Source organism: Austrofundulus limnaeus, unplaced genomic scaffold, assembly GCF_001266775.1.
Source record: "Austrofundulus limnaeus strain Quisiro unplaced genomic scaffold, Austrofundulus_limnaeus-1.0 Scaffold1493, whole genome shotgun sequence".
In the NCBI taxonomy this organism is placed as follows: Eukaryota; Metazoa; Chordata; class Actinopteri; order Cyprinodontiformes; family Rivulidae; genus Austrofundulus; species Austrofundulus limnaeus.
The window spans coordinates 31,057-49,483 of record NW_013953895.1 but is presented as its reverse complement, the minus strand read 5'-3'; the positions used below and the strand labels follow the sequence as shown (position 1 = coordinate 49,483).

At 39.1% G+C, this 18,427-nt stretch overlaps 2 protein-coding genes and 1 long non-coding RNA gene across 3 annotated transcripts; 2 read left to right on the top strand and 1 right to left on the bottom strand.

The window, feature by feature from the left end:
- The first annotated feature begins 2,439 nt into the window (after positions 1-2,439).
- On the top strand, positions 2,440-6,006 carry fam174b (family with sequence similarity 174 member B). The gene is made up of 3 exons (XM_014032619.1): positions 2,440-3,708; positions 4,775-4,906; positions 5,674-6,006. Exons 1-3 carry the CDS (start codon positions 3,431-3,433, stop codon positions 5,675-5,677), a joined length of 414 nt encoding a protein of 137 aa, XP_013888073.1. The 5' UTR covers positions 2,440-3,430; the 3' UTR covers positions 5,678-6,006.
- Positions 6,007-6,388: 382 nt separating this feature from the next.
- On the top strand, positions 6,389-8,658 carry LOC106535578 (uncharacterized). The gene is made up of 2 exons (XR_001312457.1): positions 6,389-7,909; positions 7,956-8,658. It is a non-coding gene; the product is annotated as an uncharacterized LOC106535578 (long non-coding RNA).
- A 1,849-nt stretch (positions 8,659-10,507) lies between these two features.
- LOC106535576 (alpha-2,8-sialyltransferase 8B) lies at positions 10,508-16,761 on the bottom strand. The gene is made up of 5 exons (XM_014032616.1): positions 16,709-16,761; positions 16,155-16,286; positions 15,815-16,072; positions 13,946-14,239; positions 10,508-10,856 (listed from the first exon to the last, which is right to left on the bottom strand). Exons 1-5 carry the CDS (start codon positions 16,759-16,761, stop codon positions 10,508-10,510), a joined length of 1,086 nt encoding a protein of 361 aa, XP_013888070.1.
- Positions 16,762-18,427: the final 1,666 nt, after the last annotated feature.

Below are 18,427 nucleotides of genomic sequence, written 5' to 3'. Positions count from 1 at the left end.
GTTTTAGTTGTAATACTATAAATGTAATATTTGTTGTCTGTCATTGTAGCTGGGATAATTTTACTTATTAAAGCTCATAATCTTACGAGTTGAAACATCACTGGTCCTGAAGCTGCTGGTAGACATTGTGGTTGGAATTATCAAAGGTTTTTGACACCTGAGAGACACCGTAGKAACTCCTTTGTGTTTGGAAGCTCGGGGTGGGGGTGGGGGGAGGACCAGGGAGGATGATTCAACCACTCAACCACTAGATGTCACTGAAAACAACAACTCCTACACACTGTGCCTTTAATAATTATTGTGTTTGTACAGTTATGTTTTCCTGTTACCATACTTCATCTCATCCCACCTCTCCCACTACGATACACTCGTTGACAAAGAAAGCACACCCTCACTCATCACACACGTTCGTAGTCGAAATACGATCATTTAAAAGCAGATTGGATGTTTTGGCAATCCCTAAGAACACATCTTAGAAATTAAGTTATTCTCAGTCTCGTGCAGTATTCGTGAACTCTTTCATGATCTGGTAGTGTTTAAAGTTGTTGAAATCCTCAATCTGTTCTGTGGTTCATGAGATATTCTAACAGACAAGCAGGTGTTAACTGCACCATAAGCTAACATTTGGTCTAAATTTAAGGCCAAACAATCAGAATACAATAAGATATGCTCAGTTTGAGATTTATATTTTTTACATCTTGTGTCTAAAATCTTTTTTAAAAAAAGAAATTAAAACAAATACAAGAGCACTTATGGATGAACATTTAAAAAAATAAAAATTCAGACATGCTCTAAAATAAACAGATCACCAGATTACATGTATTAGTCATGGTAAATCAACTTGAAGGTCAGACTGTTCAGATCTCTGGATCCTCGCTGCATCATCATCGTGTGCTGCCGCCTGCTGGCCCCGGATRAGAACCAACAGCTCAGTTCTTCTACCTACAGGTTCTGCTCGTCACAMCTTCAGCTTGTTTTCTGATCTGGTTGTGACCTGAGATAAAGCTCTCTTCTGTTCAGACAGTGAAATGCTGCCTCATGGGAATTTGCACCTGACTTTTTATGCTGGGTGATTAGAGCTGTGAAAATGTTCACTTTCAGGATGAGATGATTCAACACTTGTCTGCTACACCCCCATATTAGTTCAAGATATATCTAAATGTTTGATCCAGTTTGTTTTCTGCGTTGGTTCAAAAAAGTGTTGAGAAATTTCGGCGTGGCCTTCAGTCTTTGTATGGTGTTTTATGCACGTAATGCAGCACTTGCTCCCTACTTTCAACCTTTGGTGACCTTTAAATCCTGAATGGGTGATCCGATTAAAAAAACTAAACTGGTTTGAAATCTGTGCATAGAGCCTTTCAAATAAAAAAGTGGAAAACAGCTGTAAAATACATTTTGTCAAAGTGCCTGACCTGGGCCATCAAGGGTGGTGGGGCTTGGAATGAAGGCCACCCTTTAAAATTGGTGCCTCCACTGGCCTCCTTTTGTCAGACAGTTTTATACACATGAAATATTTTAAAATATTAATTTAGGCAAGGACAGTCTTCAATTATAATAACTATAATAAATCATGTTAATTCCAAATAACAAAAATAATAAAGTGTATTTATCAGAACATGATTGTCCTGTATTGTATGTCAGATTGCCTAATAAATCCCCTGAAAATTTGATWTTGGTGCCAGGGTTTTCAGTGGCCCTCCCCCCCCGTTAAAAATATTCAGAGGCATCAAAATGTCCTGATGCATCTCAGTAATCCAGGTAAAAAAATCAAAAAGAAAAATTTTTTATAGGTTTTCTGGACGGGTTCTTCTCTAATGAAACGTTTCATCTCTTCTCCAAGAAACTTCAGTCTGAGAGTTTCAGGCAAAATTCAGGCTTTTAAGCCCTGCCTCCATGTGACTGATACTCACATCACATGGCTATTGTTGACACCTAATTAACACTTATTGTTAACAGGGGGTGGAGTGATACTGGCAATAGCTGCACTGTAGGAGGGGGACAACTGAAAACGGAGGCCTCCACCTCTGTTTAATGATGGACGGTCTTTCTTCACAAAAATGGCTTCTTTTACTCCTCTCTCAAACCAACGTTCCTCTCTATCAAGAATGAGAACATCCTCATCTCTGAAAGAGTGACCGCTGGCCTGTAAATGAGTGAAAACTGCAGAGTTCTGGCCATTAGACGTAGCTCGTCTGTGTTGGGACATTCTTTTGAACAGTGGCTGCTTTGTTTCCCCGATGTATAACTGGTCGCAGTCCTCCTGGCACTTAACAGCATATACCACATTGCTCTGTTTGTGCCGGGGCACCGGATCTTTGGGGTGAACCAGCRTTTGCCGTAATGTGTTTTGGGGTTTGAAAGCCACTGGGACATCATGTTTAGAAAATAAACGTCTCAGTTTCTCCGAAACACCCGCAACATACGGAATAACCACTGGTTTGGGTCTGGGTTTGAAACGTTTCATTAGAGAAGAACCCGTCCAGAAGACCTATACATTTTTTTTCTTTTTGATTCAGAGGCATCACTAACATAGACCCCAAAATCAAACCCTGAAACCAATTTCTAGGGTCCACTGTTCAGTCAGTTTCTGATTTATGATTAAAACATAATCACCAGTAAGCTCGTGTTACTTTTTAATATGCCATAATGGTACTTGGAGAGCTCAGTCTTTTCCAAGGTGGTACTCATTAGAAAAAACTGATAAASCACCGACTCACGGTCTAAAAATGCAACAGTTAAAGTAAAGAAACAGTTATGGTTAGCAAAAAATAGAAAAAATGTTCTGCAATTTGAACACGTGATTTTGAATGGATTACAATAACCTGAAGATTTCATGACTACAATAAATGAAACTACGTACAGAGCGGGTTAACTTCAAAGACAGTCCGTGTTTAGGGCTATTGGTTGACTTTTATTATTGTGTTATTTGTATGACTYTTATGGTATTTCTTCTGTAGATTGTTTTATTTTTAAGTGATTTTAGCTTTACTGTTATGTTGCGTTCCATCAAAACCCCGAACCAAACATTAGCTTATAAAATAAGCAACCGAAACCGCCGACATCCTGCTTCTTGTGGCTGAAAATGATCAGGAGTTGGGATGTCCGTGAGTGCCTTGAAGGCAGCATTCGGCTAATCCAGCTCCTCGGGAACAGAGGGGCTTCCGGAGGCGGATAATCCTCATCTCTGCGGTCAGGAAGGGACAACACTCACCTACAGGGAGTAACACTTTCTGGAAGCTCATGTCATCCTTAACAGAAGCTTGGATGAGCAGGAAAAAAAATGGACAATTGTTGCGTTTTTGTGTAAATAAGAATTGAAACGTCTGACACCTTGTGTGATGTGACAGCTGTTCGTGTCGTTGGACCGTCTCGTGTGAAAACTAAAACCCAACAAAGTCGTCTTTTATTTTGTCGTTTGTGCACCGCGGTGATGGCGGTGACAGCCAGTCTGGTTTTAACTTTTCTCTCCGCGTCTTTGTGGCGGATCGGCGGCGAGCCGCTGACCCCTCCGTCCGCGACGACGCAGCTGAATTCGACGTCCAGCATCATCGCCGCGGTCAACCCGGAGGGCACGAGGAACAGAACCGACACCGCCGCCGCCCGGATCTCCCCGCTGATGGCGCATCTGCCCGCTCTGAAGAACATCGTCATCTTCATCTTCGTGCTGACCGCCGCTCTCATCACCTGTCTGGTCATCAAGGTGGTCAGGTATGGATCTCATCACAAACATTAACCTGTGGGGGTTTATTCTGCGCATGCGCATTAAAAATGTGACCATATATCCTGAATTTTAACCAGAATAAAACCAGTTTATGTGACTCTACTAGAGTGATGTCCATTGTTAGGTTATTATTTACTAAATTAGTTACTGTAAACTATTTAAATCTTTCAAACGTTACGATAAAACCATCAAGAAGTTTGATTTACTGCGTTGATTTTAGTCTCTGTTTGTTTGTGTCTGTTAGCAAAATATCTCATGAACCACAGGACTAATTTTCATGAAATCTGCAGAAAATAATCATTCATTGTACAACTAAAAAAAGATTATTTTTGGAGTCAGATGGATCAAAGATGGCTGTCACAGCCAGCTGACTTTAAAAACCACAAAACTGGTTATAATTCAGCCAATTTAATAGATGTTGATGTAAAATTTAGTTTGATAGTAGCTGAGACTGCCTCCCAACATATACTCTAAGTGTAACAGATTGTGCAGGATCTTTTGTTTTTAATAAATTGTGATGAACATTTTGGAGTCAGCTCTGTGTGTCTGTTAGCAAAATATTTCACGACCCACTGGACGGATTTTAATGAAATTTTCAGGAAATGATCATCCGGTGTGGATCTAGAAGTGATTACGTTTTAAAGTCAACCCGATTCAAGATGGCTGACCCAGGCTACTGACTTTTAAAAAAATAGCTGAAACTCAGCTAATGTTACATATATTGATCTAACTTTTGGGGTGTTATTGGCTGTGAACTGTTAACAAAATATTGTGTAAACTGCTGGATGGCTTATGTTGAATCTTTCAGGTAATAATCATTAAGCATATGCCTTTAACTTATTAACTTTTGGAGTTGTTCCTATTCTTGATGGCTGCCGTGGATAATCCACAGATATTGAACTTAACTTTGCTGTCAAAGTAGCTGAGAGTCATTAACAGCATGAGTTTCACATCCCCATGTTTGCAGTACAGTTGGTCAAACTTCAAATTTATTTGTTGAATCCGTTCCTTTTTTGTTTTAGGCCTAATTTCTCGTGGTTTCTTTTCTCACAGATCTGGCAGGAGAATCAGGAAAACACGAAAATATGACATCATAACTACGCCGGCGGAGCGCGTTGAGATGGCCCCTCTRAACGAGGAAAACGATGACGAGGACGATTCAACGCTCTTTGACATCAAATACAGGTTAGTAGACATTTTAGCTTAGCATTTTAGCTTTATTGGTTTTATTTCTGCTCTTTAATATCAATAAAACCTGTATTTTTAGTATTTTTTGTACCACTATACAAGTAAAGCAACTCGTGTGTCTGCTTTGAAGCAGCTCTTCCTGTTTCTCCTGATAATGATACTAAAGGGATAGTTCACATGTTTGGAAGTGGGGTTCTGARGAACAAATAGTATCTTACCTGTACTAGATAGCTTTTAGAATAACCTCATTTGGGTGAAACAGAGTTTAATTCTGAACTGAAATAGGATAAAACTCCTGCTGGAAGTGACTCAGGCTACATTTGAGGTAACCATCAACTTGGCAAAAAAAAAAAAAACGAATCTGCATTTCTCCAAAGTGAGGTCTTTCAAAGAGCTATCTGCAGCAGGTAAGATATTCACGAGTGAGGTCTTGTATCCAAGATGTTCTACAGACGGAACAGAACAATGTGGAGCTGAGAAAACAAGAGTTTCCCTCACGTCTGTGGGCAGCTTGTTCGAAGGAAACAGTTTTGTGTTGACATAAGGCTTCACCCTTCCGCACTTTCAATTGTTCTCTCTCTCCCACACACACACACACACACACACACACACACACACACACACTTGAGACACTTCCTCAAAGGAAAATATGACGTCCTGTTTACCTGACATTCCTGACCGACAGGCCTCCCCCAGAGATTACTGCTTCCTCCTCGCGCTGCGCTCGCTCAAGCTCTGTTCTGACTTTCTCCTTTCTGCCGCAGGTGAACGCCGGCGCCGCCGTCTGGAGCTCCTCGCCACACATCGAGTGGCTTTTCTGTATTTTCACGTCAGAGTCCCGTCACGTCACGTCAGCGGCCCGTGGCGCTGCTCGTCCGTGGCTTTAATCTGGATTAAAACAATTCAGATCTAATGCTCCTAAGATGAAGAGGCTTCATTCAGTTCAGATGTTCATAAACTTTATTTTTAACWAAATCAAATCTCATATTAATACTAACCACTTTATTGTGCACATACACTGTTTAAAGGCACAGTGTGTAGGATTTGTTGTTTTCAGCGACATCTAGTGGTTGAATCATCCTCCCTGGTCCTCCCCCCACCCCCACCTCCTGCTTCCAAACACAAAGCAGTTGCTACGGTGTCTCTCAGGTGTCAAAAACCTTTGATAATTCCAACCGCGATGTCTACCAGCAGCTTCAGGGCTAGTGATGTTTCAACTGGTAAGATTATGAGCTTTAATAAGTAAAATTATCCCAGCTACAATGACAGACAACAAATATTACATTTATAGTATTACAACTAAAACCGTTTTTGACGCCGCCACCGCAGTTTGTCCTTCATGAGCCTTCATAGACAAGATGGCGGTGCAAGATGGCGGCTGCCTGTAGTGGCGACCCGTGACCATGGAGATATAAACAGCTTTTTATAAGGTAAAAATAATAAAACAAGGTCTTTGTCTGCAATGATTAGACATGTTTTTTTATTATCGTCATTAGTGATTATCTCAATTTCGGCTAAAAGAGTTGACAAAATCCTACACACTGTGCCTTTAAGGCGTCTGCTCATCATGAATAAAGTGAGCATTTATGTATTTTTTTTTTCTTTCTAATCTTTTTACCCTTGTTTTGCTGCTATAACAGATTTAAAGTTGTCACGTTTGATCCTGAAGCTCCTGGAAACGTCTCAGTGATTTTTACTGAATGTGAATCTGTCCGTACGTGTTCTGAACTGTGGCAGGAATCCTAATCGGCAACATGCGTCTTGTAGTTTATGTCCTGACAGTTGATTTCCTTTTGCGCGAAAATAAACAGCTAATGTCGCTAATGTTTGCCAGTTGACGTGCCGTGGGATTTTTTATGGGATTTGCCAAAATAAATGTGATGTTTTATGAACCCAGACTGCCTGCTTTAGTGTGTCAGCATTTTTCGGAAATTTAGCGTGACCTTAAAGTTGATTTATATAATTTAGTTTGTTGCAAAACAAATTTGATTACAATTTAAAGCAATAAAATGATCAAATCTAAGTTGTTTCTGACAGCAGGTTAGGTTAGTCTGTTTGGTGACCTTCAGGTTTAATCCCTCTTGCAGCTGCTGACCTCCCATCCTGGTTTTAATAGCAGGAAAGAAAAAAAAAAAGGCAAATACCGTATCTGCAGTGAACCGATCTGTCCGGTAAAAGGAAGTTCTAAACACGCCACCATTTTTTTTTTAGAAGTGAATGTCTTTATTGCTGTTTTCTTTTACAACAAAAGTGTTTAACAAAACCAGAATATGTGAGTCAAATGKTATTTTATTTTTGTAAACCCTTTTTTTTTATCAACCTGAAGGACTTGTTATGTTAAAAATCAAKCAAAAACACATGTTGTATTGATTTAAAATATAAATTTGACTTTATATTTGTTGGAGCTTGTTGTTGGTGTGTAAATATTAATGCTTAAAGTGTCAATTTGCTGGAAGTAATTGTTGATTTCTCTCTGAGTTAAAAGGTTTTCTTGTATTGTACYTATTTGGGTCGGGTCGACATGTTTTAGATTCGACTATTTTTGGTTTCCATCTTAAGTGGGTCAGTTGTTTGAATTACTTGTTAAATATTCAGGTGCAACAATCAGTTTGTGTTAATCAAAACCTAAAATCTGCTTGTTTGTTCAAGATTATTGGTATCCTCTGTTGAGCTGTTTGTGAAAAATGACTGATTCGGCTGTAAAACTGAGCCGATCCGACTCAGTGCTGTCATCAAAGAAAAGCAGAAAAACTGGTGTGTATCTGATTGATTTGACTTTTTGTTTTAGGTGCAGGAAAGTTGAAGATGAATTACTTTGACTCAAGCAAGTAACTCAGCAAAGTATTTTATTTTTTACGTGTGTAAAAATCCTGGAAAAATCCTGCTCATGTCAAAGATGCTAATTGTCGAGTTTTTATTGGGTTTGAGTCATGAAGTCGTAACGTTTTCCTTGTAAAATAAATCAGTTGGAGCTGTGAAGACTTTTTAAACAACAAAAAGGTTTTTTTTTTTTTTTTTTTGTGAAGACTTTTTAAACAACAAAAAGGTTGTTTTTTTTTTAGGGAAGTTTGTGGAAAACAAGTTTGGCCCAGATGTTTTGGTTCCTCTGTTTTTACGACGGAATAAACCAACTTCCTCTGAAGCGTTAAATGTTTAAAGGGGYAAAAAAGAATAAAATAAAGGCTTGAGATATTTCTTCATTTCTCCTTTTTATGCTTTTTTTTGTAGCAGAGAAATACATTCACACTGTCTGCAATGAACAGTTTCTATGAGCTGTAATGAATATTTGACAAAAACCTAAATATGCTCAAGACGTGCAAAGGCTAATATCTGCTGCTAATCTGATTAATGACCCTCCTGCTGTCAAAAGTACCTCAGAGACCTCTGTTTTGACCCAWGAGCAGCAGGAGGGTTTAAAGGTGTAAGCATGAGTTACAGATGAAACAATGTAAGACAATGTAACAGTTTTACAGTAAATAACAAAGCTTTGGGTTTGTTAACTTTATAGTCTGGTCCCATAAAGCGTCTATTTTTACAGAGCTTCAGACTGCCGACGTCTAATACAAACTTTCAGGTTTATTCTTAGCTTAACGAGGCAGACGTGAGCAAAAATGCTCGCATCCTGTCAGAAACAACACTTTTTATGGGACGAATCACACGGCTGGGGCAACCGCTTCAGTTCAAATGTTTCTGGTGGTTCTAGTCAACAAAGAGGATACCACAAAGAGATCATCAAAAAAAAAAAAAAACTCCTAGAAACCCTTTACAGAGAAAGTACAAAAATATCCTCAAAAGTCATAAACTGGTTCGGCTTAAAAGGCCTGAAGAAGAATATAAAGTTAGTTAAGATAATCTACAGCCCTACAATAAGTTGTTTTTTGCTATTTGTGTGCATTTGCTTGTTTTATTTTTTATATAATGTTTAGTCTGATCTTTATGTTTTCCTGCTCTATTAGGAATAATTTAAACAATTTCTACCAAAAAAATAAATAAAAAATAATTAAAAAGGAAAAAAAAGTCCTCAGTTCAGATCGTTTGAAGTGGCGTTTTGTGGAAACGTTATGAACAGTTAATATCTTACCTGTTGTAGATCCACTTTTGTTTCAGACCAGATTAGCAATGATTCATTCAAACAGGGCCAGGACCAAAATGGAAARGGTTCTAGATTTTAAATATTCCTAGCAGATCATGCAAAACCTAATTTTAAATCCTTTCTAAGCATTTCCAGCAGAATCGTGACATTCATGATGATGATAATCTATTTTGGTGTTAACCACGGCTAGCCATTAGCATATCAAAATTAGGCTTTGAATGGACTACTCTGTTTTTTTATTATTAATTGGCTGTAGTAGGTAGTTTTTGAAGAGAAAAAATAAAGACAAAATTTTTTTAAAGCAAATAATTTTACAAACTCTATTTCCAGTAATTTTTTGTCAATACTGCTATCACTTTGTGGACAAAAAAACAAAAATAAATAAATAAATCAAGCTAATTTTACTATTTTGACATGGTCTTTCGTCATTAAACTTTGGTTGTGCACTGCAATATTAACAACTGAAAGAAAAATGGAAATTACGGGAGAATCTTTAGCCAAGCTGTTTTTTTGTAGAGATTCTCGCCACCTAGTGTTCAGCACAGGTATTTCAGCATTTTTATTAAAATTTATGGTTAAAAGAAAAAAATGCTTTAAAGAATATGTAGGAGTAGTAGATGAAGCCTTAAACCGAGATTGTTTAAAAATAAATTAAAAAGTATATTCGCAAATTTTCCACACTTCAACAGATCTGAACTGTTAGTTTCAATTATTGTCAGCTTAAATCTGCAAAAAACAATCAACATGGGGTTTAATACCAACCTAAAGTTGCTATAGAACTGTTCTAAGTTAACAAAGGCAAACTACAGCGTTTGTAAGGAAAATTCCGACACATTCGATTCGTTCTTAAAACAACTAAACACAAGGCTCTCCTTACAGCCGCCCTTTACCAACAGTGAGTTGAGTCTTTGAATAAACTCTACAGAGCGACTAACTGTTGGCTGTGTAAACATCCATGTGTGAACAGCTGCTGCGCTCCACATTCATCTTCACTCTGACGATCCAACAGACATTTTGTTTCTAAAGGCAATCAGAAGAGTTTGTCTGCGAAACGGTTTTAACACCGCTGAAAGTAAAAGCTTCTTCACAAAAAGAAACATCGTCAAGATCTGAAACTTATAAGCAACTAATTATTTGGATTATTTTAAAAAATGTCCCTSAAATACGAGTGTTTATTGTTAAATTTTTAACCCTTCGACGTGTCTGGTGCTTCATATTTTTCTGTAAAATTTCTGCACAACTAGAACCTCCTCAAATCATTAAACTTTTTTTTAACTGGATGCACAAGTTGTTATGATTATTTTCCTTCTCATTCACACACAAAAAAAAGTGTGTGTCTTTTCCCAAACCTGTATCCTCAGGTTTAAAACATAAGCCATCTGTCGCCGTTCCAGTTGTTCACAAATGAACCCCAGAGGGGTTTACGGTTGCCATAGAAATCTCATTAAAAGTAACATAAACCTGTGTAACGAGTCAATACAGGAGCCCGGAATAGAAAAAAGAGTTCACGGTGTCAGATCTTTGTGGACTTGTGGCTGCACGTCACAGGTCCCCGTGTGGAGCCGGAGCGCCCCCTGTCTGTGCAGCGAGCTCAAGGTCCTGAACTCCAGYGGCATGGTGTGAGGGCTGGAGCTGGACGTGTACTCGTACTTGAGCGTGTCGTAGTAGTGGTACTTCACCGGTCTGCCTCGTGGGTCCAGCGGGAACGGCCAGAAGCCATAAAGGTGGATCTCCTCGCAGAAACGGGTGGCCATGGTGTACATGAGGAGGCCGGTGGTCGGGCGTTTGATGTGGACGTTGTTCGTCAGCCAGTACCTGTCCGTAAAGACGTACAGGATGCTGTTAGCTGAATGACTAACCGTCAACCCAAATCAACCACAACAACACAAAAACAGCCACAACGCAGTCAATTTTACAGACATTTGAAGTAAAAGTTGGTGTGGTAGTATGGAACTAAATTAGGGCCAAAATGTTTGTTAAAACAAAAACATTTTGGGATAGAATTTCAAATTGATAAAAAAATTCAAAACTATTAGTATCATTTAATTGTAAGTATGACATGCCATTGTACCATCCAATTAATATGTATGGAGGGTTGTTGTATCATCTAATTGAAAACTATGGAAGTTTGTATCATATAATTAACAATGTATGGCAGGTGATTTTTATATAATGATAATATTAAAAAAATTGGAAAATAGTCGTGTCATAATTAACTATCTTAGGCAGGCCGTTGTATTAAATAATACAAATAAGGCAGGTCATTTTGTCATATAAGTAAAGTATGGCAGGTTGTATCATAATTTCAAAATATAGCAGATTTTTTTCATTTAAATAACGAAATATGGCAGGTCATTATGTCATATATTAAGAATACGTCGGGCCATTGTGTCCTAATAAATTTATTTTTTTTTTGTTTGAAATCACTTGTTTTCAGTTTTAAGAATTTTCTTTCAGTTTAATTTTTTTTCTGAACAAACTTTATGGCACCAATTTAGTTCTATATAGTACCTGAGCATCATTCTCAAAAAATAGCCKGAGGGCTGGAAACCTTTTCATTTTGCTTGCTTACAACATTGAAAATAATCAGCATTAACTCATTTTGTCTGTTAGCAAAATATCTCAAGAACAACTGGGTGGAATTTAATGAAACTTACAAGAAATAATTAGYTGTATGTCTTCAAATGATTACCGTTTGGAGGCAACTCGATTCAAGATGGCTGCCACAGCTGACTGACATTATCCAACATAAAAATGGTTGTAGCTCCGTCAGTTTTACAGATATTGGACTAATTTTATGAARGGTAGTAGCCGAGAGTCGTCTTCAACACAATATATGAGGGTTGCTTGGACTATGTTTGGCTTTATTACTTTTGGGGATCCTGTGTTTTCTTCTAATCTGAGATGCTGTGGTTTTATTATGGTGATCAGTTTATGTGCTGCAGGATAAACACTTCTAACAGGCTTAAAACAAGCAGAGGAGCAGGAAAACAAGATAATCATCAATAAAGCCAGTCAAGAGGAAATTGGTTGGAGTAAATATGAGCAGATCCTCTTGATGCTCTCCATGGTGGGTCATCTCCTCTAAATTACAGCAATTTTCTTTTCTGAAAAACTCATCTTAGTTTCTGAACAGAAATTACAGCCCGTTCTGCTCCATTTGTAACGTGGAGTTAGTCTGAGGACATCAAACAGGATCGTTTGTTGGGCGAGCAGCAGGAAGGTTTGGGCTTTTAACAAACACTCAGAGCTGAGTCTGGTCGGGAGAGAAGAAGAGCATTAAAACTGCAGAGATTTTTTTGTTTTTGTTTTTACAAGCCTGAAGTCAGTGAAGAAGGTGTTTTACAAAAGTACAAAAGGCAAAAAAGAAACAAGAACTGAACTGAATTTTACAGAGTCCCAGCAGAAACTCCTACAGGCAAATAAATCAGTTTGCTCATCATTTAGGAATGAAAGACTTTTATAAACCCGAACTACCTGGTGTAAGAGATAATTAAACTTTAGCTTCAAGTCATTTAAAGAGGAATAAATAAGAAAGGTGCTACTTGATTCAGCACAGAGTTAAAACAACCTGAAGTCTCTTCTGATCATATTTTTTTGTTTTGTAAAGTCAGTCAGCTGTGGCGGCCATCTTGAATTGGGTCGACACCAAAACTGAATCAGTTGAAGACGTATGTCCAGTAACTAATTCCTGAAATTTTCATTAAATTCTGTCCAGCTCTTCATGAGATATTTTGCTAACAGTCATACAGCGATGTCTCAAAAATGTTAGCGGGAAAAAGTGTTGGGCGATCAGTCTCACCTGACAAACACACACAGAAACACATGCAGAAATATTTTTTGCCCTTTAGTACGTAAATAAATGTTTAAACCCTCCTGTTGCTCTTGGGTCATATCGACCCACGGTACCTTAGTTTAAAAACTCAGGCCTTGAATTATTTTAACCCAAGAGCAGCAGGAGGGTTTTATAAAAATTATTTTAGTTGCAATCTACAACTTGGCCAGCAGGTGTCACTAAACCTTTATAGTTCATAAATCATTCCTAAAAATTCAATTWAAGTAATTTTCTATTAAATTCAAGAAAGTTTTCAAGGCTTTCCTGAATGATAAATAAAGTTTTTCTATATCGTTCATAGTTTAAACTCCAAAATTAAGATTTTACTTACTCAGCACATAAAAAATATTGCTTTAAAATTAGACCTCAAAWACCCTTTTTTATGACGAGAAATTAACCAAAAATGCAACAAATATCTAAAATATGCTGCTTTTATAATTTCACCTTAGATCCGTTATGAACTCTAAAATAAAACATTTAGGATTTATTTAGGTAAATTTGATATAAAAAAGTCAGATTAAAACAACATCAGGTTTGAATGAGGCAGTTTAGCATCATATCAAGTCTTCTCCATGAAATAAAATTAATAAAAGAACAATTAAAGCAGATATTTACTATGAAAGTAAAAGTATTATATTGCTTAAGCTTTTTGTAATTGTAAATAATCAAAATCCCCTGCTCCTGTGTGAGACCTGCCTACTCCTTTGATTGGTAAATACATTTTTATAACCAGCATGAGACAAACTTAGGGTCTAAATGTAGATTTTTGTTTTCATTTCAGTTTAATAGAAATCACTTTTCCCGTGATTGTCACAAGCGTTTTCYACAGGAATCCATTTTTATTCTCAGGCACCTGCTTGATTTGCATCCTGAGCGCAAAATCAATTTGTTCAGCAAACAAGCGCCTCTCTCAAAATGTCAAACAAAGCCTCTGAGTGACGAAGACATTAAAAAATGAGCATATAAAAGGTGGACGCGTTTCTTAGAGAAGCAGATTTTTCACGTGTCAGATTTGGGACCCGGAGGTCTCACTTCCTGCCCTGCTGATCGACTCGGTTTTAAAAATGGTCCACGACTCGATTTTGCTGACGCTGCAGCAGTTTCTCACCCTCTGACGGCGTGGAGGAGGCGCAGCGACGGGAAGGCCATGCGGACGTCCACCGCGTGCAGCAGGATGAGGCGGAGGGCCCACTCCACGCGCTCCTCCCCGCCTTTGGCCATGAAGGCCGGGATCCACAGCACGCTGCCGCCGAGGTCCCGAAGACGCCGCAGGAAGCGCTCCTTCCACTCTTCTGTGACCAGGTCCTGGAAGGCCCGCTGCACCACAGAGGGGTTCATGGTCACCAGGTTGGTCCGTCGGCCCACATCCTCAGAGTATTCCTCCACCGGCGCCAAGTTACACCTAAAAATTACAAATGTCTCAGAAAGAACTGCATGATGCCTCTGTGCTGGAAATAAATCAAAACAGACGACTTCCAAACAGGACACCAAGAGTTACAATTGTTCAAATCGACCACCAGGACAAGAGCTGATTTATGTCTACGTAAATTCAGAGCAAAGCATCTTTTTTATGTAAAATATGAAAGGTTAGTAACGTTAGGAGTGCTAGTTTCCACTGAGACTGGCCCGTTTTCTGTTCCTGATTCTGCGACCTGCAGAAAATGTCACTAAATGAATTTATAGTTCAGGTAAGCCTGTCTGCAGCTGAAATAAAAACCAAATCTGTTCAGAGAGGAGCAAATATGGGTCAAATCATGGGTACAATCTGAAACATGAATCTAATTAGCAAAGGAATGCCGGTCAAGGATTGCTTTCTGAGTTTCATTTATGTGTCCAGTGATTAAGAAGACACTTTATATACAGATAAATGATGCACACAAACAGACAACTACATGTTTGCCTGCTTTCCATGACCACAAGCCAAAGGAAGTAGATACAGGTCACCTTTACAGATCTGAACTAGCATTTTTTTTTCAATGTGGCCATTCGATTTTAAACAAGTGACGTCATCACGTAGGGAATTCCGTCATCACATATGCCATACATGATGTAATTTGGTTTTTTCAAGCAGAAACCCCTCTTCTCCTGCGCTGCTGTACMCCACCCCTCTGCCTGTTTTCTGTGAAAAATCAAAGAAGGAGCAATTGTCCTTGTTGTTAAAAAGAAAAGAAAATAATAAAACTACGAGCCTTTGTTTACCAGCTGGTCTACGTTCCTACTCTCACCTATGATCAAAAACTCTGGGATGTGACCAAAAGACTAATATTGTGGATACAGACAGTTGAAAGGAGTTTTCTCCATGGGGTATCCCTTAGAGATGGGATGAGTTTGTAGGGTTTGCTTACATTTAATGCAAAAAAGTTGACTAAGTTTTTGTTTTTTTGCATTCTGTTTGTGTGACTGACAGGAAGAGAACAGATGGTAGTCAGAGAACATCCTTCCACCTGTGAGCTGAAATCCTCCATACCTGCGACCTCGAACGCTGTCAGCCTACATAGAAGGAGCCAAGTGAAGGCGGGGGACTATATTTAGCCGACACATTATCTTCTCATCTCGTATGCGGGTGCCAAAGCAAAATTCCTCGGCTTCTCAAAATGACACATTTCCTGTTCTCTGCTACCAGCCAGTCGTTCCCGTCATGATGCTGCTGGAGTCTTAAAAGCACAATCCCTGCTTCATTAAAAACACTTAAAAAAAGAAAAAGAGTATGCGAACATGTACGTCAGAGATCAGTCGGCTCACACTTCCACTTCTACACCAAAGTTACATGAACTGGTCGAGTGTTTTTCACCGGAGATGGTGCACATTTTGTTAGATCCAAGTCTGCAATGACTTTCATTCAGAGGCTGCTTTGAAGAGTGACACGTTAATCAGACAGACCGACACCTGCACTCGTGCCATGACACAAACAGAACGTCTCTGTGGGGTCACATTCTGTGGAGGGTCCCAAAACTCGTGTCCCAAGTGAAAACCCTACCTGATGACAAAGTCATGCGAGTCGATCTCAGGCCCACAGCTGCTGTTCAGCAGGACTCCAGAGTTGCCCACGATGGCACAGCTCCGGTGGTGCTGGTGCTTCAAGGGGGACACGGTTGGCAGCAGGCGGTAGAGGTTCTCTGAGACATTCGTGGTGCTGTGGCGATCGAAGACGTAGTGGACGATGTCCCCTGCCTTCAGCGTTCCCTTCAGGATGGAGATGTCTCTCTCCGGGTCGAGGAATCGCAGAATGTTCTTCCTGTGGATCAGAGAAAAACACACACCGATTATTCGAAAGTCTTTTCAACGCGTCTTGAGAAAGGACAGACGATGAAACAAACCTGATGAGGTTGGAGAGAGTCTTGTTAAAAGTCCAGGTGCTTGGTGAGAGTTTGGTGGTTTTGTTGCAGCTCGAACAGTGATGAAGATCCGTCACTGCCGAGGCTGTCGGATCCAAGTGAACCACAGCCTTACTAAAAGACAGACAAAAACATCTGATCTTTAGGAGTCATGGTCAGATGTAAGGTACGCATTCCTTCCACATTTTGTTTTTAATGAAACGGTATCATATGGATATTTTTTATTTCCTGACAGATCTCAGGATCAAACAGGCTCTCAACTTAATGGACAATGTTTGGCTCCCAGAGGTTTCAATGTATGACCCATAAAATGAGTCAGTAAAATAAAGACCAAATAAAGACACCATTAACTCAACAACCACTGATTACCTCTACCCTTATAACTATTCTAGTATCCCTTGAAAGAGTTAATGAAAACTATGCTATTAGCGGTTATGTTTACATTTAATTTATCGTCTCCAGGCGTGAGCGAGGGCATGAAAGGTTGTCTTGCTCTCTATGGCCCTGTGATAGACTTGTACAGGGTATTCCCCCACCTCTCGCAGTGAATTTTGGACATAGGTACCAGTTCACTGTGACCCGGTATCATGTTTGCAGCCTTTAGAACCCAAGACAAAATACCCCAAAGGTCAAAAAGGAAACTGATTTTCAAAATAAAGTTCTGTGATGGCAGCATGAGTACTTATAGGCTGCTCATACGAGGGTCAAACATGACAGGTAGGAAAACTCAACGCAAGTCAGCAGTAAAGAGCTTTGAGTGCTGCCAAAAATCTCAAGTAGGAAGCAAAGAAACCCAATAATCCTGCCATCTTGGATTATTGACATTATCTTAGATTGGTGGATCAATAATGAACTGATTGAGTGTGCTCAGTCTAAAACATACCACAATAAGAAGATAAATAAAAGCTCCTCTTCATGACCCCCCTATCATGCTAAACTGATGGTTCCCAAACTTTTTATTCTTTCACCGCTCACATGAAATGACAAATCACTTTGTGTTCCTGTCAGAAGCTTTTTAAATAAAGTTATGCCACGCTCGCTTCTCAGTGACTCATCGTCAAGGCTGCAGAAAAAAGTGACCAAAAGTAAAATCAAAATAAACAAAAATCACGGAACACCAAGTGTAAAATAAAATGTTAAAGATTTTCACTAAAATATTTTCATTATTTAGCTCACTTTCTGAGTGTTAAATATTGTCACTAACATTTTACCATTTAGCTCACTGTTCTTACATTTGATTAATTTTTATTAAATGTTAAATGGGGGTGGGGGGTGTAAATTTGCTTTCTTTGAGCTTTTAATCATGTTATAGTGTGTGTATAGAGTATTGCTTTGACTCCTTCATGCAATTTTGGGATTTTGTGGTAGCCACGTGGAGCTGGTACAAAGCTCCGCCTATTTGTACCTAGCTCCTCCCTGGAGCTCAGTCTGAAGCCGAGCTCCTGCCCCACAGAGCAGCCTTTGCTGTTGGTCCTCGGCTCTTGTTGGGACATCATCATTGTGAGACAAAAGCAACCACTAACACTATTAATGCTACTGAATATGATGTTTAAAATCTAAGTTCAAAACGTGTTTGTTGAAAACAATATGGACGGTACCTGTGGTCAAGAAAATTGAATTGCAGCTTGGACACTGGCTGCAATTGCAAGTTTGATGGCTTGTAAGCATAAGCATAAGCAGGATTAGCAGCGTTAGCAGTGTTAGTAGAATTGGCAGCATGAGCAGTGTTAGTAGCGTTAGCAGTGTTAGTAGCATTAGCAGCATTAGCAGTGTTAGTAGCATTAGCAGTGTTAGCAGTGTTAGTAGCATTAGCAGTGTTAGCAGTGTTAGCAGTGTTAGTAGCATTAGCAGCATTAGCAGCATTAGCAGTGTTAGTAGCATTAGCAGTGTTAGTAGCATTAGCAGCATTAGCAGTGTTAGTAGCATTAGCAGCATTAGCAGTGTTAGCAGTGTTAATAGCATTAGCAGCATTAGCAGTGTTAGTAGCATTAGCAGCATTAGCAGTGTTAGCAGTGTTAATAGCATTAGCAGCATTAGCAGTGTTAGTAGCATTAGCAGCATTAGCAGTGTTAGCAGTGTTAATAGCATTAGCAGCATTAGCAGTGTTAGTAGCATTAGCAGCATTAGCAGTGTTAGCAGTGTTAATAGCATTAGCAGCATTAGCAGTGTTAGTAGCATTAGCAGCATTAGCAGTGTTAGCAGTGTTAATAGCATTAGCAGCATTAGCAGTGTTAGTAGCATTAGCAGCATTAGCA